General features: G+C 43.6%; 1 protein-coding gene and 1 pseudogene across 2 annotated transcripts; both read right to left on the reverse strand.

Annotated features, from left to right (window-relative positions):
* Positions 1–625: 625 nt before the first annotated feature.
* Positions 626–3,328, reverse strand: LOC103698282 (annotated as a pseudogene).
* A 9,956-nt stretch (positions 3,329–13,284) lies between these two features.
* LOC103720920 (L-type lectin-domain containing receptor kinase SIT2-like) lies at positions 13,285–15,485 on the reverse strand. Of its 2 annotated transcripts, XM_039119501.1 has the most exons (2): positions 15,178–15,483; positions 13,285–14,892 (listed from the first exon to the last, which is right to left on the reverse strand). In XM_039119501.1, the coding sequence occupies exons 1-2, from the start codon at positions 15,398–15,400 to the stop codon at positions 13,457–13,459; spliced, it is 1,659 nt and encodes a 552-aa protein (XP_038975429.1). In that variant the 5' UTR covers positions 15,401–15,483; the 3' UTR covers positions 13,285–13,456. The 2 variants fall into 2 exon arrangements, with proteins under 2 accessions (XP_038975429.1, XP_017701610.2); XM_017846121.3 differs by having other exon boundaries at positions 13,285–15,485.
* Between the last annotated feature and the right edge of the window lie 6,411 nt (positions 15,486–21,896).

Raw genomic sequence — 21,896 nt, forward strand, 5'->3', positions numbered from 1 at the left:
ATTAGCAACATGCTAACCTTCAGTTATTTACATATAGGAATTTGAGTTAGCATCGAGTATCATGACCCGGATATTATAGCCCTTTATTTGAAGAGAGTAATAGATTCTGGTTTAATCTGGAATCTGAGAGCTCATTCTTACTTGAAGGACAAGGCAACATTTTTCTTCAGTAACATTAACGGTTATTTTTTCACGGAATATGGACCGGTGCAAGCATTATCTTAAAAAAGTAATGTCACAGACAGTGTTTTACCTAAGCTATAGAAGCTGAATGACTTGCTCAGAATTACATGGTGCTCATAGCAGTTTGTGTTCATCTTTAAATGAGAATAAAGGATGAAGATGAACACTTAATTTGACGTTATTTTAGGATGTTCATCTCTCAGTGAAGTGAGAAGAGACTTCCATTCAAATTCCACTAGTTACCTAAATTCAAGAAAATCAACAACCTTCAAAGAGGATTGGCTCTTTGCCTGTGGATGGAATAGTTTATGATGCGGGGAAGCGTGGAGAAAAGGGTTCACAACGCTGCTGGATCTGAGGAAAACTCAGAACCAAGTAAGCGCTGCAAAATCACAAGCAAAACTCTGTCCTGGAACCAGAAACAGAGCACAAAAACAGGGGATTCATGCTGTGCTTTCACCGTGTTTTCTCATTAACAATGGCGGCTGAAAAACAATAACCAGGAAGAGGAAAAAAACAAGCCCTACTTGCGATTCCTTATATAGGATCGCATACCCCCTAACTCATAGCAAACGGACTCAGAGAAAACTAAATCCTAATCCTAAACCAACAAGGACTCGTAATTCAGAAACTTAATCAAACAAAGATGCTAATCCTGATTTAATTCAGGAACAAAACATAAGAAGGACTCTTGACTTGGCTACACCAGAATTCAAATGCAAAAGGACTCTTAATCAAACACTCCATGGATTGATCTCCACGGCCACGGATTAATCTTCACGTCCACGGATCAATCTTTACGGCTGCCGCGTTCACAATCAGCGCCCCTGCTCCATGGCTCCGTTCCACAGAAGAAACCTGTCCTGTATCAGCTGTACAAGTGAAACTTGTCATATTATGATTCTTCTAATTCTTCAGCATGCTCTGGTAATGAAATAGTGATGCCCCTCCCATCCTTGGGTATTTGCGGCAGCGAAAGATCACCATCCAAGAACTGCATCACTTGGCGCATGGTTGGTCTTGCTGCAGGCACAGGATGTGAACAAAGCAATCCAATCTTTAAGATCATTTCCACTTCCCCCAGATGGTAATCACCTCCCAGTCTTGCATCTGTAACCTCTAGAATTACTCCATTCCTCGAACTCCTCCACACCCACTCCACCAAATGAAGGTCCAGTGATTCTTGTTGCATTATTGGCCTCCTTCCACAGACAACCTCAAGCACGAAAACCCCGAAGGCGAAGACATCAGTGCTCGTAGTTGCCCTGCCTGTTTTAGTGAGCTCTGGAGCTATATAACCGAAAGTTCCACCACATGAGTGATTTGGGGATTGCTTCCATGATCATACAATCTTGATAGTCCAAAGTCTCCCAACTTTCCATTCATTTCACTGTCCAGCAAGACATTGCTTGCTTTTATGTCTCTGTGTAGAACAATCTGCTCCCACTCTTCATGCAGGTAGAGCAAACCTGAAGCCACACCTCTGATAATTTTTAGTCTCTGGCTCCAGCTAAGTGTCGTTGGATTGTTTGCGTCGTAGAGGAACTTGTCAAGACTTCCATTGGTCATGAACTCATAGACCAAAAGGACTTCCCCTTTCCTACGGCTATAGCCAAGAAGGTGGACCAAATTGCGGTGACGGAGCTGACTGTTACTCGCAATCTCCCCAACAAACTCCCTCATTCCTTGCTTAGAATCATGAGAAATCCTCTTCACTGCAATTTCAGTTTTAGAGGTGGGCAGCTCGCCTTTGTAAACTCTTCCAAAACCGCCAACACCCAAAAGATTTTTCTCGGGGAAGCCTTTCGTAGCCTTGAATAGTTCTTTATATGAGAATCTATGAGTTCTATTTTCTTGCTCCCACTCTTCAAGAACTTCAGCATATCTTGCCTTTCTTCTTATTATGTAAGCAATACTGCAGGCGGTTATAGTTATGAACACCACTACTCCTAAGCACAGCCAAATTATCAGAGGCGCTAGCTTTCTTCTATGCTTTTTCAAGGGAAGTGAAGGAAGGCTGGACAGGTTGAGGGCAGCCGCTTGTCCATTCATCTTAAAGCTCCAACCCAGAACATAATGGGATGTTAGAATGGAGCCTGTAGAAGAAGAGAAGCCAATATACATGGTGTCTAAAATTACCGAGGAGAGATTGACGAAAGAAGACAGCAATGGATGGCTTGGTTTTGGCACACTGATGGGAGATATTGTTACATTTAGCTTCTTCTCTGGATTGCTATAATCTACCCACACCTGCATAGGTTCCCCGCTTAGAAGGCTAAGGTTCTTAAACTTGCCAATTTTCTCAATGAAATATGATGCTGGCGCGGCGTCTGTCGACCTTAATCCATTGACATCAATTCCAACATGGTTGTTGTCAATATCTCCAAACTCCACATCCAAGATGGTGTCTAGCTCAATAGCAAGGACATGATTTGATGAATTGCCATTATTGCTAGAGTTGAAGAGACCAAGGTATTGTTTGGGCAGAGCTCCAGGGAGCCCCCTGGTTGGAGAAAGCACAAGTGCAAGTCCACTGCCACCCATATCTGGATATTCGGAGAGTACTGCAAAAACAAAGCAAGTAGAGAAAGAGTAAACATTACCATCTGAGGTGTCCTTGAAATGCAGTGGCACTTTGTGGAATGCATGTCCTTCCTGGCTCCTTGTAGTGTTGGTTAATCTCAGAAGGCCATTGGGTGTGATCTCTGCTACGCCATCAATGTACAACTCACTCCTTTGGAATCCATTGTATGTGAATTCATCATATTTGGTTGCTGAGATTCCTGTAAGCAGACATATCACCAATAGTAAGGATAGTTTTCGATCCATTTGGAGAAGAATGGGGATTTTCTTTTGAGCAATTCAATGGTTATTTGCCACACATCATGATGTGCAACCATGGATCTATTCAAACTTGGCGTCCCGCAAACGACAGAAGGTCAGCTAATTAGTTTTGGGAGGTAGACATCTCACTGAAGAGTAGAAGTCCTTGGGTAGTTCATCCATCCACATCCCATTTCATGTTGAAAGATTATCCAGATTACTGCGTCAGTAGACAAGATTTGCTTGCAGACGGCCACGCAAGTCCTTGTCGACGAAAATGCTTACCTATCCCTGACTTTCTTGGATGTTTTTGAAAGCCAAGAAATGTAAGAGAAGATACTAAAATTTAAAAACATGTCATGATATTCATTTTCCTCAAAAAAAACAAAAAGACCTTTTTCTAGAAAAAGTTAGGCTCAAGGAGTCTCAATGGGAAAAAAAAAATCCATGTAAACTTAGGTTGATTGGAGCTATGTAAATTTCTTTTGTAATTCTGGGCAAAACTCAATTTACAAAATCCATTAGGACTGGAATCACTGGGTTCAGTCATATACTATGATCAGAGTTTTGTTTGTGACTTTTAAATGCAAGTCTGATATTGTAACACTTTCTAACTTCTCCTCCCTAGAAGAACTTAATTTTTTACTTTCTTTTTTGAACTTAGGATGCACGGAAGCCTGGTTCAATATTGGAGTGAGGCAGCACCTCCAACCTATAAGAAGTTTTAACTTGTATTGGGTTTTTAATCGGAATATCTTTCAAATATTCCTGTTCATTTTTGTGCGCATAGAATTGACTCTGCATCATAATGATTGTTTCCCAAGATATCACGTCCTGGAACAATGAAAAATGCGAGTTGTGACATATTGGTCTCTTTTGGTCACATCCATGATAAAACAAGGTAATGAGTTAGTCATGCTTAATGAAGCACGCGCAATGACTAGAAGACTTTGCTTGCAATATAATTATTTTTTGGAGTTTTTTGCAATGACTAGAAGGGCACATGGGATGTCTAGAAGTTTTTGCTTGTAGTATGGTCAGCTTTTGAAAAAGTTTGGAAAGGATGGAAAGTAATGAAGAGCCATGCAATGATTAGAAGACTTTGCTTGCAATGTAGTTGGGGCTTGAAAAGCTGGGGAGAGAAAAGTGAAGGGCCCATGTATTGACTTTAAGTTTTTTTTAAAGTTAGGAAGGGATAGAAAGTAGTGATGAGCCACGCAATGACTAGAAGACTTTGCTGGCAATGAAGTTGGGGCTTGAAAAGATGGAGAGAGAAAACATAGTGAAGGTCTATGTACGGGCTTGAAGTTTTTTTTTTTTTGCTACGATGGGTAATTCATACAACACGTGCACAGATACACCCAATAAAGTTAGAAAACAGAATATCACGGAGCTTCCGAGGCAACTCTCCATCTGCTGTCCACACGGTACTGCCGGCGTGGTTGGCCATGTAGGTGGCCACCCAGTTCGTAACCCCATTGGCTTCTCTAAATACAAGCTTAGCCTGAACAACCCCACCATCCCTTATCATCATCCAGATGTCACAAGGCAACGGATGATCACCGGCAGTGATCCTCGGACCCCCTGGATCCAGCTGATGACCGTAGCCGAGTCACCCTCCAAGATGACTGAACTAGCTGATAGTACGCGCTGAGCATGTCGAAGACCCGCCCAGACGGCCCTCAGCCCCGCACTGGAGACCGTGCAATCGAATAATTGATAGCTTCCCGTTGCCACAACACTGGAGTTTGGGTCCCTAATAACGAAACCCGCTCCACCCTTTGTGCCTCCATTCAATACTAACCCATCGAAATTGACCTTGAGAAAGAACACCGTACAGGATGCTACCAAGGATGAATGAAAACTCCAGATATTCCAAGCTGTCAAAGGCCCATCTAAGAAGGAAGCATGACTAATCTTTGTGGCCTGCGTCGGGCGCTCTCCGCTACGAGCCTTAGCAATATGCTATGCTCACCAAGAGTTTGAGCATTCCTCGCCAGCTAGATTTGGTATGCTATGCAAGTCGCTCTAACCGCCTCCTAGCATGTTAGAGGGTTGCCCGCCAACCGACGAATGGTCCCTAAGAACTAGTCCCCCTGAGACCAACCCTCTCGCAGCAACCCTGCTAAATGCCATGTCAACCTCGCCCATGTACATGGAAACAACACATGGTCCACTGTCTCATCGACCCTGCACACCCCACACTCTGAGAGAATCCTCAAGCCTCGTCCGCTGAGCACTGCTCTCGTTGGAAGCCGATCTCAGACTACCTTCCATAAGAACAGTGCGACCCTCGAGTGAAGGCCCAGGTGCCAGATCCAAGCACACTCTGGCCCCAACTCATGCTCCCGCCAAGGTGCCCGGGAAAACTCCCCCACCCTGACTCCGGTCCTGCTCGAGGTACTCCACACCCGAATATCAGGACCTGCACACCCCGGTATTGGAAGGGATCGGACCCTCTCGGCAAGGTGTGTTCCGAATATATGACCCAACCTAGCCTAGTCCCAAGCTGCCCTGCCAGAGTCGAGAAGGTCGCATACCCGCAATTCCTCAACTGCCTCGATGTTAACCATAGTCGGCTAGAGTCTCAAAGAGAGGGTGCCCACTCACGAGTCACCAGCCACATCGATGCTTCGCCCATCACCTATCAATCGTCTAGTGTTCTCTACAACAGTTGGTAGGAACCTCGTGATCTCTCGCCATATGAAAAAGCATCTGCGCCCACTCCGGATCACCCCCACAAGGCCCGTCCGAACATATCTAGCCGCCATGGTCTGACTTCAAAACCACTACAACTCCAGCATGAATCGAACTACATGTCGGGCAATCAGTGCCTCATGCCGCTCCAAAAGAGACAATACATCGAGGCCGCCCTCACTCAATGGTAGGCAGATACTCTCCCATGCCACTAAGTGTACCCCATGACACCTCTATACGACCCCCACAAGAAGTTCCAAAGTAGCCGCTCAATCCTCATCAGCACTGTCTTCAGAACCACTGTATTTGCCATAAGGTAGATAGGCATGGATGCTAGCACTGATCTGATCAGCGTCAGTCTGCCCATCATAGGAAGCGACGATGCCCTCCAACCCTCCAATCTGCTCTAAACTTGCTGCTCCAGACTGGACCACTCGGCCACCCAAAACCTTCTGCCTGTAATGGGTACACCCAGGTAGCTCCAGGTCTCTTCCTGTTCTGGCATCTTCAATATCCTTCGGATCTCCTGTCTGACCTTGCACTTCGTGCTCGGGCTGAAGGAGATAGTTGATTTCTGGAGATTTACTCTCTGCCCTAATGCTGCACAATATTCTGCTTGTACTCCTCTAGAAGTCTTTCCTTGCAGTATAGTGGACAGAAAGTAGTGAAGGGCGCATGTGATGACTAAAAGTCTTCTCTTGCACCATAGTTGGCACTTGGAAAGTTAGGAGACGACAGAAAGTAGTGGCTAATAGTCTTTGCTTGCAATAAACAAGCTGATTATTTAGTCATCCTTAAGGACACCAGACCCACCATTCTCGCATCTCCAGATGCGGGTCCTTGCTTTTAAGATATTATCTCTTTCCCTTCACGAGGTGACAAGTAGATAGCTTAGGCATGCTTTGAGTTTTCACTTCTTTCTTCCTTCCTTGCAACTGCCATCTCTATTGTATCATAGAAATTTCCGAGATGTATGTCCAAAACAAAACAAAAAAAAAATCAAGAAAAAATATTTGTTTTTAATATGAGAGCTGTAAGACCAGGCCGGGATGGGCTATATTAGATTAAAGTCGGCAGGCCCAAGCGACCTCAGTCCATTTTAGATAGAAGAAGCAGAACAGGGAATCACGATTGCGATCCCATGCTCCGCCGTCCTCAGACAAGATGGAGTGGAGGCGTCACGGCCGTTCCACGGCAGCTTCGTGGCCCCTTGAACGACCGTCGATTTTGCTCAACTGCCACGAGAATCGTGGCAGTGAACAGGGCGAAACCCACCTATAAATTTCTCTTGCCCTATGTTGATCCACCCCGAGCCTTCTCTCCTCCCTCTCCTCATTCTCCTCCTCATCCAATGGCCAGCATGCCAACCTGGTCAAGCGCCATCTAAAAACCTTTCCGTGAGCCCAATTTCCCTCTGTTTCGAGATCAGCTTAGAGACATTGCCACCGCCACCGCCGCGAGATCCACTGTCACCTCCATCTGCCGATGAGTTCCCCCTCCTTGACTTCCTCTTCATTGGCCAAGGAAGCCACCTCTAAGGCAGCTAGTGGGGCACAACCCCCTTTCTTTCCCCTCCTCTGCTTCTTCTGTGTTCATGGCCGCTCCTCTATTTCGAGCCAAGTAGTTGGCCCTTTCTCGCCAGCCGCCCCACCTTGCTGCTAGCCGTGTCTCCACGAACCATTGGCTGAGCCACCGCTAGGCCATCTGACACTCTTTCCTCTCTTCTCCTCTCCTTCCTCTCTTCTTTCTTTTCCTTCTTCCTCCATGTTCAACACGATGAAGAAATTTATGTGGGTTGTGGGCCGACTTCATCCATTTTGGGCCCTGTTGGACCGTGGCCATTGTCAACCAAATTTGGTCCCAGTTCAGTCCTTTTGGGCCCTATTTATACAATTGAATTGTTTCATCTTTGTTGGATTGCTTCCATTATAGGCCAAATTTTGGCCCAGTTTAGTCATTGGGGTCATGTTGAGTTATATCCATTGTGGACCAAATTTGGGCCTAGGTCAGTCATTTTGGGTCCTGTTCAGCCATGCCCATTATAGGCCAAATTTAGGCTCAGTTCAATCATTTTGGGCCCTATTGGGTCGTACCCATAGTGGGCCAAATTTAGTCCCAGTTCAGTGATTTTGGGCCATGTTGGGCCGTGCCCATTGTGAGCCAAATTTGGGCCCAGTTTAGTCTTTTTGGGCCATGTTCACCCTATTGTTCCACATCCATCGTGGGCTGAGTTCGAGCCCTGTTCGTCTTGTTAGGTCGTGTCTATTGTGGGTCGTATACCTTTTAGGCCCTATTGAGCCTTGTTCACTTTGTTAAGTTGCATCTATTGTGGGCCGAGTTCGGGGCTGTTCATCCTGTTATTCTGTGTCCATTGACCGGAGAATCGAACTCTCCTTGAAATCAGGCCATTGGCCGCTCACCGACGGCCATAGCTCTATTATGGAGGAGATCGGAGAGGTTATGTCCTCTACCAAAGGTCCTGCGCTAGAGGCGACAGCGCCGATGGCCGAAAAGAGGAATAGAAGCTCGACCAAAATAGATATAAAAATAGGGTCCTCTTCTCGATCAATTTTCATCCGATTTCTCGGCCAACGGCCATGGATCTCGGTCGTGGGAAGAAAAAGAGGGCACAGGAAGGAAGACAAGAACATTACCTCAGCTCCGTGGCATCCGACAGCCTCGATTTTCGGCAAGCACAAATTCGAGCAGTCGTGAGCTCAATCAAAAGAAAGGAGAGAGAAGAGACAAGAAAGAAAGGATGGAAGGGAGAGGAAAAGGGAAGGAAGATGGAGGAGGACGAAGGAAGCAGGAAGAGGATGTGGGAGCTCGGTGGAGCCGGGCATTTTTATAACCTACCTTTGAAGTGAACTAGGCGGCCGAATGGCCGTAACGGCCTTCTGGTCGTACCTACCGGCTGTTGGGCGGTTGCAACCGCCTCCAACAGCCGCAACTAAACCCACCCACCCAACACCCACATCAACCCCCCACCCCCTACCCCCGGGGTTGGCTTCAATGGTAGCTGTTTGGCCATTTCGGACAAGGGATCGTGATCCCCTGTTCTCCCCTCTTCTTCCTCCATTCTTTTTCTCTCTTTTCACTCTCTTTTTTTTCAAATTCTGAATCAAAGCTAGCTGTGCCCGCCAACTTTGGTCTAGGTTAGGCCTAGTTGGCATGATTCTTACATTCTTCCCTCCTTGAAAAATAATTTTCGTCCTCAAAATTTGATGGACCTTCATTCCTTAAGAATATTGAATCTTCTTCTACTACTCCACCATACATCTGCTGCGAAACTCAGATCAAAACAAACTCTTTCGAGGTCCAAAGCTCTAGACTAGTTTGTATCAACCCTAACTTACTCATTTTCGTTGCCCATTATCACCTATCAAAATACTAATATTAATCAATTTCCAAGGTTGACCAATAATAAAATTAAGAAAATCTATATTTTCTCATTCAACTATGCAGAACCTACAAAACGAGACCTAACTATCCATTGCTAAACTTAAGTTTTACCCATGATCAATCATGTGGCTCTGATACCATTTTGTTACTCCCCAATCCGGCGCATAATTTGTCACTCCCGAGATCCAGAGCATGACATGGCCGTGCTATATTACAATATTACTCACAATAATACGAAGCCCACAATAACAAATCATGAAAAAATAGTATTTGTCCAACTTCTATTGTAAAACAAAGAAAAGGGAGTACAGAGCATCTAAAATCCAACATCAATGCCAAACCTATCATTAGCTATACACTACTAAAATTCTTCTACATATTGCCTAGCTTGCTAGTGCGAACTTCAAGCCTGGACCAACTTTCGTCCCTATTAATCTTTTTTGCTTGGGAAGAAAAATAAAAACAGAGGTATATGAGCGATACAGCTTAGTAAGTAAACCTTTCACTATCTTACCGAATCAAGTATAAATTTCTCATGCCAATCCATCATTTAAAAAAAATAGCAGATATTTCAAAATAAACATTTTATAATATGGTATAATAAAAACAGGTTATAAATCATTCATGAACAAATCATTCATCTTTCACAAACATAGTTTCATTTATATTGCAAATAATTTTGTAAATTGTTCCTTATATCATGTAATCCTATCATGGTTCAAAACATTGCTCACATATATTCATACTATGGTTACTTTATACCCATGATAAAGCTAGTGTTATCGACATAGATTCATGTTCGTATGCCAACTTTTATCCATTGGTGGGGCCAGTGTTCATATGGATGCTAGCTCCGAGCGCTGATTTCTTTAATGCAAGGGATCATACCTAGCTATCTGAGAGCCTTTAGAAAGTTTATATCTTTTTCTTAAAACATACACATAAATAGGTGAAAAATAAATAGCATGATCAGATACATAGCAGAGCTATTTCTATCAAAATTTCATAAAACTCTTTTTTATAATAACGCATGATTTTCATAACACATATGTTGATCCATAATTTTAAGAAAAGTATAATATTTCTACAAGTAGATTTTATGCACGAAAAATATGATCATAAAGAGTGTAAGATCAACTTACAAGTTTGAAAACTAGTAAGAAGTATAAAATTTACTTATCTCTTTTGCCTTAAGCTATTAAGCTTCACTAAGCGATTCAGTTAACCCTATTAACAACATTAAAAGTGAGATTAATTTTCATTTGAAATAAATGAGGAGATAGTTGGTCAGGTGACAGTGTTCGATGATTTCAGGTGGTTCAGACCTGAGTGACTCGATCAACGAATCATAGGGCATGGAATTGATTAGGGTTAAGGTTAACCAATATGGCTCATTAATGAAGGTTTCAAGAACATTTAACAATGCTGGGGTAATCGGTCCAATAAGCAAACTGGGCACCAAGGTGGAACCAGGCCCTTTACAGGTGTCAACTTGGGTTCCTTGGACATTCTAGAGAGAAAATAGAGAGAGAAAATGGAAAGAGAAATTAGAGAAGGGAGGAATAAGAGAGAAAAAGAGAAAGATGATTTTCTCTCTCCTGCTCTTCTTCTTTTTTCTTTCTTCTTACTTTCTCCTTCCTCAACAAAATAGAAGAGGGAGAGAGGACAGCGGGTGGCAGCAGTCAGATTGTCTGGGGAGGTGGCGGTGGTGACGGCCAGCGGCGATGGCTGGCCAATGAAGAAAACCTAGGAAAAGGTCCGAAACAGAAAAATCAGGCTCTCCTTGACTTCCGGCCATTGGCCGCTCACAGATGGTTGTAGCTACATCATGGAGGAGACTAAGAAAGCAGTGTCCTCTATTGGAGGTCCAGCGCCCAGAGGTGGCAGTGCCCATGGCCAAAAAGAGGAAGAGAAGCTCGACCAAAACAAATGTAAAAATAGGATCCTCTTGCCGATCGATTTTCGATCGATTTCTCGGCTAGCGGCAATGGATCTCGATCGTGAAAAGAAAAAGATGGCACAGGAAGGAAATCCAGAGCATTAACTGAGTTCCTATGGCGTCCGACGGCCCCGATTTCTAATAGGCACAAATTAAAGCAGTCGCGAGCTCAATCGGGAAAAAGGAGAGAGAAGAGACAAGAAAGAAAGGATGGGAGGGAGAGTAAAATGGAAGGAAGATGGAGGAGGAGGAAGGAAGCAGGAAGAGGTTGCGGGAGCTCAGTGGAGTCGGAGGTTTTTATAAGCCCTCTTTGAAGGGAACTAGGCAGCAAAACGGCCATAACAGCCTTTTCGGCCGTACCTGCCAACTGTTGGGTAGTTGCTAACCCCCCCCCCCCCCCCCCCCCCCCCCCTCTTCTTCCTTCATTCTTCTTCCCTCTTTTCTCTCTCTTTTTTTTTAAAAAAATTCTAAATCAAAGCCAGCTGGGCCCGCTGACTTTGGTCTAGGTCAGGCCCAGTTGGCTTGATTCTTACATTGTTTCCTTCTTTAAAAAAAAAATCATCCTCATAATTTGACGGGCCTTAAATCCTTAAGAATATTGAATCTTCTTCTACTGCTCCACCATGCATCCGCTGCGAAACTCAGATCTAAACAAACTCTTTTGAGGTCTAAATCTCTAGACTAGTTTGTATTAACCCTAACTTCCTCATCCCTGTTGCTTATTATCACCTATCAAAATACTAATATTAATCAATTTCCAAGGTTGACCAATAGTAAAATTAAGAAAATTTATATTTTCTCATTCAACTATGCGGAACCTACTAAACAGGACCTAGCTGCCTATTGCTAAACTTTAAGTTTTACCCATGATCAATTATGTGGCACTGATACCATTTTGTCACTCCCCGAATCCGGTGCAGAATTTGTCGCACCCTAAATCCGGAGCATGACATGGCCATGCTACATTAGGGTATTGCCCACAATAACGCGAAGCCCATAATAACAAATCATTGAAAAATAGTATGTGCCCAACTTTTATTGCAGAATAAAGAGAAGGAAGTACAGAGCATCGAAAATCCAACATCAATGTCAAACTCATCATTAGCTATACACTACTACAACTCTTCTACAAATTGCCAAGTTTGCTAGTGCGGAATCCAAGTCTGGACTAACCTTCATCCCTATTGATCTTATTTGCATGGGGAGAAAAATAAAAACAAAGATATATGAGCGACATAGCTCAGTAAGTAAACCTTTTACTACCTTACCGGATCAAGTATAAATTTTTCATGCCAGTATATTATTTAAGAAAAATAGCAAATATTCCAAAATAAATATTTCATAATACCCCCCCCCCCCCCCCCCCCCCTCTCCGGGGCGGCTTCAATGGCGGCCGTTTGGCCATTTCGAATCGGGAATCATGATCCCCCAGCTCTCCCCTCTTCTTCCTCCTTTCTTCTTCTTTTTTTTCAAATTCTAAATCAAAGCCGGGTGGGTCTTTGGTCAAGGTCAGGCCTAATTGGCCTAATTCTTACGATACTGACGCAATTTATTGGTGCACTTGGAACTTCTGCATATCTTCCTCAAGATTTCATGTGCAGAGGTGATCCTTCAAAAGATGGTCACTTCTTAATTATAGGAAAATTCTGATTAACAGGAAAGAGACAGAATTCTAAAAGTAATTAGTCTTTTGACTTTCTCCTAGTAGTGGCTTACTCTTTTTTCTCTTCCGATATTCCTCTTATTGTATTTCTTTCCTTGAGAAATAAATTAGTTGGGCTTCTAGCCCTCCTCTTCGCTCAACAACACCAGAAACAAAAAGCAGCGAAAAATAAAAAGAAGAATCTCATATCTTTCACCAGGAATAAATGGGTCTCAGACGGTGAGACTAATCCTGTTAAACCATGAGTTCAAGCTGCTCGTCTTCCAATTTTATCGTATATGTCCTTAAGTGTCCACTTCCCGTTCATTTAAATGAAAGAGTAAGGGCATGCATCCGAGCAACTGGAATCTAAATAAGTATCTATATTTGAATTATCTCATACATCTAGGTACAGGTGCAGAGAACCTTGAGGTTGACTTCTGCTAGGCAAGCTTTTCTATACTACACTAGAGCAAATTCCATTCCAACTTAACATTCCATTTTTTCTTGACCTACTGGATTTCCTTTTTTCAGCAAACTGCACCGGATTTAGTTGCTGCTGTTTTAGTTTTGAATTTTAGCAACAACCACACTACAATAAAAAAACATTTATACCATGCATTACATGATAACAAAAATCATTTATACCATGCATTACATGATGCTACGTATACTTTAAACATTACTTTTACAAGCATTTCCGACTATCAACGGCCTGTCAAGGGAACAGATTCCATTGCTGATGCTGAGCAGGCAGACATGGTTAACAGTCAACTATCTGACATGCCAATATCATCAAAACCTTCCTCTCCCATAGCTGAAATTTCGCCATTCCAACCATCTTCAGATATCTCTGGAAGGGGAGCTTCGCGTTCCAGTATTCGCATCACCAGCCGCATAGGAGGCCTAGAAGTGGACTTAGGGTGTGAGCAAAGAAGGCCAAGCTTTAGCACCATCTCCATCTCTTCAACAATATATTCATTCCCCAAGTTAGGATCCCTTGCCTCCAAAATAATCCCTGCCTTCCAGCACTCCAGAACTTTATCTACTAACACCATGTCTTCCTCTAATGCTCTCATCTCTATTGGCCTTCTTCCACAAGCCACCTCAAGCAAAAATTCACCAAAGGCAAACACATCTGTGCTTGTAGTTGCCTTGCCAGTCTTCCCGAGCTCCGGTGCAAGGTAACCCAAAGTTCCAACCACATGTGTAGTCTGGGGATCGGTTCCGTGATCATATAGTCTTGCCAGGCCAAAATCACCTAGTTTTCCATTCATCTGATCATCTAGCAGGATGTTGCTGGCCTTGATATCTCTGTGAACAACCACCTTCTCCCATCCTTCGTGCAAATAATAAAGCGCGGAAGCTACACCTTTGATTATTTGGAATCTTTGTCCCCAACTGAGCATCGACTTAGGTTGGTTAAATAGGTACTTGTCCAAACTAGAATTGGGCATGAATTCATAGACCAACAAGAGCTCCCTTTTTCTCCTGCAATAACCAAGGAGCTGTACCAAGTTCCGGTGACGCAAGCGGCCGATGCTAACAATCTCTGCAATGAACTCTCTCATACCTTGTCTTGATTCGTGCGAGACCTGCTTAACTGCAACTTGGATGTCAGTGTTTGGCAGCACACCACTGTAGACCTTACCAAATCCTCCAGCTCCCAAGAGATGTTGGTCTCTGAAGCCCTTGGTGGCCAAGAATAGGTCCTTGTAGCAGAACCTCTGGGGTCCATATTCTAACTCCCAATCTTCAAACACCTCTCTGAATTTAATCCCACTATTCACAAGGATTATGCCAATTATCATTATTAACAAAAAAATTATTGCCAAGATTATCAGCAACCCAATCTTCCAAGACTCTAAACGCGATTTAGACTCTGCGTGGGGGAGGGATGGAAGACGTGAGAGATTGAGTGCTTGAGCCCTTCCATTCAACTTAAAGCTCCAGCCCAGAATGTAATGAGATGTTATAAATGGTCCTACCGAAGAAGAAAATCCGACATACATATAGTCTGAGATCAAGGAAGAGAGAGTTACATTTGAAGACAAGCATGGAAGGCCTGGTTTGGCTACATCAATAGGTGCTAACGTTACATTAAGCAGTCCTTCCAAGTGACTGTATTCTATCCAGGCCTGTATTGGTTTGCCACTCACAAGGCTCAGGTTCTTGAACCCACCTCCGTCATCGTTTGTGTAATAAGCTGCATGCGAGGAGTTAATAGACTTTGGACTGTTAACATCAATTCCAACATGATTATTGTCGATATCGTCAAAATCAGGGTTCATGTTTGTATCGAACTCGACGGCCACAATTTGGTTTGAAGAATATGAATTGCTTGAATTGAAGAGTCCCAGGTATTGACTAGGTAAGGCATAAGACAGATCTACCGATTGTGCAAGAACGAACGCAATTCCATGGCCAAACAAGTCTTGGTACTTAGGGACCATTGCAAAGATGAAAGAAGTTGAGAAAGAGAGAGCTTTACCAGTTGTCGAGTTCTTAAAACGGAGGGGAGTTGGGAGAAAGGCGTGGCCCTTGGCTGGCTCTCTAGTGTCAGTGAGCATTAGGAGGCCATTGGGTGTGATCTCTGCGATGCCATCTAGCCGCAGTTTGGCAGCACCGAATCCATTGTAGGTAAAATCGGCATCTTCTGCAGATGCCGTATCGAGTGTGAGGATGAGAAAGAAGAACATGTTCTTTGGAAACATGGCTTGCTTCTATGGTATAAGAGATTCCTTCTCTGGTTAATTATGATGTTAATAACGTAGTAGTGCCATTGGTTTCCCTTGCCTACCATTTTATGGATCATAAATGCTTGGAAAGCGAGGAGAGGAACAGGAAGTAGAGTGAAGGGCCCATGCCATGACTAAAATTTTTTTTTTTTTTTTGATACATCAGTGGCTAGAAGTCTCTACCTGCCATGGTTGGCACAAGGAAAGTTGGGAGAGGACAGAAAATGGTGAAGGCCCACGTGCTGACTTGGGGGTGAAAGATGACATAGACTTTGCTTGCAACACAGTTGGCCGCACCATGAAACAAGCTATTTAGCAACACTACCGTCACCCTTCAATTCCTCGTCAAATATTGTGCTGACTGTGAGACCCAGTAAACTGGCCCGGTCCACTTAATCAACCTAGCCTTTTAGCGCAAACAAAATGAAAAGAAAAAATTGGAGCTCGTGGGCCGACCCAGAGTTGCCAGGCCCAGCTTGAACCCACGTAGCCCAGCCCGTGGGCTTGTGGGCCGGCTGAAAGGGGCCAGGCCTAGCCCGATCGTGCCTTGTGGTACGATGAAGCGGAGAAGAAGACTCTGATAGAAGTCTTCTTATTCTTTCACTTTCGGAAAAGTCGGGAACATCCAAGGCAATCCGAGTTCATCTAGTACTCAGAGACTTCACCTATTTAATCACCCTCCACCTCCTTTGATTTCATCCACCCAAATCGCCGAGAAACACCACGATTCAAACTCTTCTTCTCCAAACTTCCTTTTCGATTTGTCGTCGGGAAAGGTCACTGGAACACCTCACCGGACCAAGATAACTTCCCAACGCCTCCTTCTATTTCTTTTCCAAGTTTTAGGGTTGATTTCACGTTGATTCGGGCCGGCGGATCACCAGATTACCTTCCGAAACCGGGGTGCCCTGTTTCGGCTTCCTCTTACGGGTTTCGCCGTCATCGGTTGCCTCGCCGCAGGGCGCCGTCGTACCACATGGGCCACGGCCACCATGCCGGCAACCCCACCACCTAGGCCCCCCTCTCCCTCTTCCCATCTCCTCCTTGTGGACCCACAGCACCCGAGCCGAGCTCCTCTTTCTTCGACCACCATTGCAATGGCCGCCGTCGCCGGCAATGACCGCGGCTGAGGGCTATCACTAGGCCAGCAATTGTCATCAGGGGTGGGAGAGACGGTCTCTCCCCTTTTTTGAGAAAGAAGAAAAGAGTACTCTCTCTTCTTTCTCTCTCCTCTCTCCTCTCTCCTCTCTCCTCTCTCTTCTTTTCTCTATATTTTCTCTTGTTGCTCAATTTTTCTCTCTCCTTGGACTTTCTCTCTCTTCAAGACTCTCTCTACGAGACTTTCTCTCTGTACGAGACTTTCTCTTGCTATTAAACTTTCTCTCTCTATGGGACTAGTAGACCTTATAAGATCCATTGTGTAACATGTACAAACACAACAAATTGACTCGCAACTCTGAAAACAAGTAGAAACTCCAGAAGAGAGAGTACAGAGAACCCGAAGGGACATTGCACTAAAGTCAAGTGTAACCTTATAGACCATAAATCTCTTAGCAAATTCTAGAGCACTCACGTTAGGGACGGACTTTTCTTTTGATATGGTCACCTCACACTCCTCCATAACCTCAAAAAGGCCCTTTATTCCGTCAAGTTAGCAAAGGGGGGTTTAGGGGGCGGGGAAAGCCCCCTGGTTAGCAAGGGGGGTTCGGGGGGCACGGAAGGGGCCCCTGACACTGAGGGTTTGGGGGGTGGAGCCCCCTGACACCGGGTGGGATGGGGCCCACCTGAATATTTTGTGCTTTTAAATAAATTATTTGGCATGCTTTAACCTCACTTTGGAGTATTATGTTGCTTATTGGGCTAGTATAGCTCATTACTATGTTTCTCTATTTTTCAGATTCGAATGTCTGATTGCTCGGGACTTTGAAATATTAAGTTAAATACCTCTTTCGCTTTAAATCCCACTTCAAGCAAACATATGAAATACACCTCTTTAATATCATTAAAATATTATTAATTTTAATATCATTTCAGAAGTCAAAATTAAATACGAGTAGAGAACAGCCTCGTGCCCCCAGATCAGGTCGTTCGAGTAATTATGCCTGATTGCCCAGGTCGGTCTGAGCTAGAATGATCAACGGGTCAAATGAAGATCAGAAGTGGTCAAATATAGTTGGGGCTCAAGTAGTGAGCCGGTCTACTATCCGGATGTCGGAGTGGTTCAAGGTCTCCAAACTGGGTTAACTTGGATTTGAGCAACAAGAAAAACAAGGCTTACCCTAAGATCCCTAAGCCTGTCTAGAGAGACAAAAAGGAGGAGAGAGAATCTTGGCTCGGGTCTAGACTTGACCTAATCCTTGGTCTTTGGCTCAATCTGTGCAGTCCGGGTCAACAATCAGGAGAGGTCTAGATTTACTCGATTAAAGAAAAGTCAGGGACTATTATCTACAATGAATGATTAGGGCCCAAAATGATCACGGCCCACAGTAGTTGAACAGGGCCTAACACGGCCCACATAAACAAGGCGCACGTAGATGAAAAAGGCCCAAAATAATCATGGCCCGCAATGATTGAACAGGCCCAAGATGAATGACCCACAATGGGTGCAACTTGAGAGGGATAGCCACTTGTTTCTGGCTTTAGCCCCTTTTAAAAGTCCAGAATAATAAAAGTCTCAAGAGTGACTTTTTAGCATGTAACATTGTCCCAGAGTGCATCCTGCTTTCACAAGAAGTAAAACTTTCGATGAATTGAAAACCTAACAAAGGATGCTCTAGCCTGTGGAGAAATGTTGTAAATGCTCTTTCAATAGATCACCTGTTCTACAATTGGGGTTTCATCTCTAAATTCGGAAAGGAATCTGCTCCTCTTTAAGGGTATTGCATCCACAATCAATGTTTGAAGATCTATACTTGGATTGGAGAAGGGGATCTTTATGCTTCTAGCCATGATGACCTGGGTTTGTTGGCAAGAATGAAATAAGAAATGGTCTGACACTCTTCAGTGATTGGTCTCCCTTGTGTAACCACAAGTTGCTTTCTGAATTTGTTTAAACTTGGAACATGGTTGAGACTCTCCCCTCACTGCTGTCAGATGCTTAGCCTGCTGTTTTGATCAGTGTCTGTGGATGCTGTTTTGAACCCACTGTCAGCTGGAGTTTTTGTCTAGGACAGGCAGATGCTTCACACAAGGTGTTTACAATCAAAGCAAGCTCAGACAGAATCATCTACCCCTCATATCTCTATTGCTTCGTAATAAAACATGTAATACCCAGCCCTTTTGAGACCTGGTATTGTACTGGATCCAAGAAACCCATGTGGCCAAACAGTGGCCAAACAAGGATCTCCTTTAACATCCACCACCGAAGATCCGGCATCAAGAAGGTTGAAGATCGCCGGCATTCTTCCATGTTTTGGTTCCGAGGGCCAACTATTTTCTATCATTGTGCCCGCTGAAAATCGGGGCCATAAATCAGGCCACGTGATTCTCCAATTAATCCTTCTTCCCATCTTTCCAAGTCATTAAATCATAATGGATTTCGGCCAAGTAGTTGCCGGATTTAGCTGAGAAAGGGATGTTAATCATAAATAATAATATGCTAAGATTTAAAATCACAATAATAGTATATTTAAGTTTATGAGATATATCCGCGGAAGGCATATTAAATATGTTCTTCAATCATCTGGAATAATAGCGGCTGAACGTTTCCTTCCTTGCTCCTCACAAAAGATAGCCATCAATGAAGCAAGCTATCAACCATATGAAGAGGAAAGGGGAACCTAGCCTTTATATAGAAAACATAAGGAGCCTTCTCATTAAAGACTTCAAACCCTAATTGGGTTTTCTGGCCTACATACCAAAATTACCGCAATAATAGGACTCAATCTTATACATTTAAGGTGCACTAAAGCCTATAAAGCAAAATAATCACACATCATATTGGACTTAATCATAGTACCATCATGAGCCATACGTCTAACTCGTTTTAAAAAATAAAAATACGCAATCAGTGGAAGCTCATATTTTATAAATATTGGGATGCTCTGCTGTGCTTCTCTATTAGATTTCACTTCTCTCTGCAGCAGCCACCGTAGTCACCAGCCATAGGCAGCCGCCCAAAGATGCCATGGGCTGCGGCTTCCGTCGCTATCTCCTTTGACTCTTCTTCCTTTGAGTTTTAGTTGAATACTGTTTTCCTTCCTTTTAGAACACCGCCCAGCTGCTCCACTGTCATGCCTGGTCGTTGGCCTTCTGGCCATGAACTGCTACTGCACCAGTGATCCCTCACTGCCTTTTTTCTCTTTCTTCTTTCCTTAGATAGGTTAGAGAGGCTCTTCTCTGTTGGGAGATTTCCTCGAGCCTCTCTCTCTTCTTTTGTACTCTCTTTCTTCTTTTCTCACTTCTACTCTCTCTTTTGGGGGAGGTGGAACTCAGATTTTTTCATCCCGATAAGCTTGATCGACCCTAGCAATGAATCCTAAGCCATCTTCATAGCCTTGCAGTACAACGGCCCTCACTGCATAGAGTACAACTTCATTAATATTCCTAAGTGGATCAGTTAGATTACTAGATCGAACTAACATATATTGTTGGACACTGATCACCTGATTTCTATTGAGCTGCCTATATCTTAGGTTGGCCTTTGATTAGATGAAATTGATTTGATTGGTCTGACATGAGCTATCGTGCACCTCCGCTTGATCAGCTCTACTCCTCTCTCATCTTTCCTCATACTTTTCCATTGTTGATCATTGATTTTTTATCAATATTTTTTAATTGTAGAAATTGAATCTATATAGAGGTAAAGTTGCCAAGATAAGAAAATATGTTGCGAGGAGATATTAATAATATTGTCTGTCATTGAGGATTTTGAGAAGAAATTTTTAAAATTATCTAGATTGTCGGTGTACATGTGAGGTAAGTAATGCTTCACTTTTTCTAAATTTACCAATAAAATATAAAATTACTATATTATTAAATTTCAAATTGTAACCCTACCAATAAAAATTATTTTTTTTATTTTCTTAGTTTATTTGATATATAAATATAAATATATATATATATATTGGTTTATTTAATATTTTTAAATTTATATTTATTTACTAAATATTATTTATTTTTGAATTAATTTTTTTTGAATTAAATTGAATTCTAAAATTCAGCCTCGAAAATAATTCCGAATCAAACTTAGTGAAACCTAGACTCCATAAAGACCAGCTCAGCATCTACATGGTTTCAAATGTTCCCTTCTTTGGCAACTCTCCCCCAGCCATTGCCCATTTGGCCCGCACAAACAAATCAAGGGGCAAACACAAGTACGCCGCCATACACCATTCGATTTGTAGCAGCCTCGCATGGTCGCAGCGTCCACCGCCACGGCGCCACCGAGCAGCGCTATCTCGTCACGTGTTGCGAGATGGATACGCGTGGACCGCATGGCAACTATTCCTGCTCGCACGTGTAAGGTAGTCTGTCACGTGGCATGCCACGCGTCGTCTTGATGCGCCACCCGACCAGCTTAAAAGCTGCCCATGGCGAAGTGAAATAGCCGAGGAACGAGATGGCGGACATCAGGACCGTTAAGGTGTGCGACGACACGTGCGGCTGCGCGGTGCCTTGCCCCGGCGGCGTATCTTGCAGGTCCAAATCCACCACCCACCTTGATCATAATCCTAACTTAGGATGATCGTGACCGTTGATTTATATTACCTTGTACTTGTTTCATTGAAAGACTTTATTAACTAAATGGTGGAAAATGGGCAGGTGCACCACCGCCACCGCCGCCGCCGCCACCGTAGGGGGTGGAGGGGAGGTGAGACACAACCTGTGCTCGTGTGGGCAACACTGCGGCTGTAACCCTTGCACGTGCGGCAGGACCGCGTCCGGCACGGGTGCCGGGAGGTCAGCTTGCACGTGTGGGACTGGTTGCTCATGCGCTGCGTGTGCCGCGGCTTGAGAGGAGCAGTCTCGGTTTCTGGCTTGTTGGAGCTTTGGAGTGCTATAGTCTAGTGCTGCAGTTTAATAAGGTGCTGTCTGAGTGGCTGTTTTTATGTATGTAATGTAATAATAAAGGCTTATCTTGTAACATGGTGAGAAGGGTTTCGACTCTTTGTCGTCTCCAAAGAGAAAGTATGCAAGGTTTGATTGTTTTAATGGCTGGTCTCTTGTGGAGAAAGGTCAGGTGTTGGAGGGATCATGGTAGGCTGCTGATAGCCCCAACTTCTAATTTCCAGATAAGAAAATTCAGTTAAGTGATAATGGCTAAAGAAACTTGGGATACTAGACTTCCATCTCTCTTCCATCTTCTGGAATTTATTTGATTAGAATTAGATAGTGAGAAGTTTAAAGAGGAACCAGCTGACAAAAAGAACAAAATTTGGGATACCGGGACTTGAAATAGAGAGAGCAAATTTTAAATCTTTGGAACTTCTCTCTTTTAATATTAAGAGCTGTTTGGATATTTCTTGATTGG

Source organism: Phoenix dactylifera, unplaced genomic scaffold (assembly GCF_009389715.1).
Source record: "Phoenix dactylifera cultivar Barhee BC4 unplaced genomic scaffold, palm_55x_up_171113_PBpolish2nd_filt_p 000563F, whole genome shotgun sequence".
Taxonomy (NCBI): Eukaryota; Viridiplantae; Streptophyta; class Magnoliopsida; order Arecales; family Arecaceae; genus Phoenix; species Phoenix dactylifera.

Bases quoted from the DNA above. Each gene is read 5' to 3' on its own strand.
- LOC103720920 (XM_017846121.3), bottom strand. From the start codon at position 15,400: ATGTTTCCAAAGAACATGTTCTTCTTTCTCATCCTCACACTCGATACG.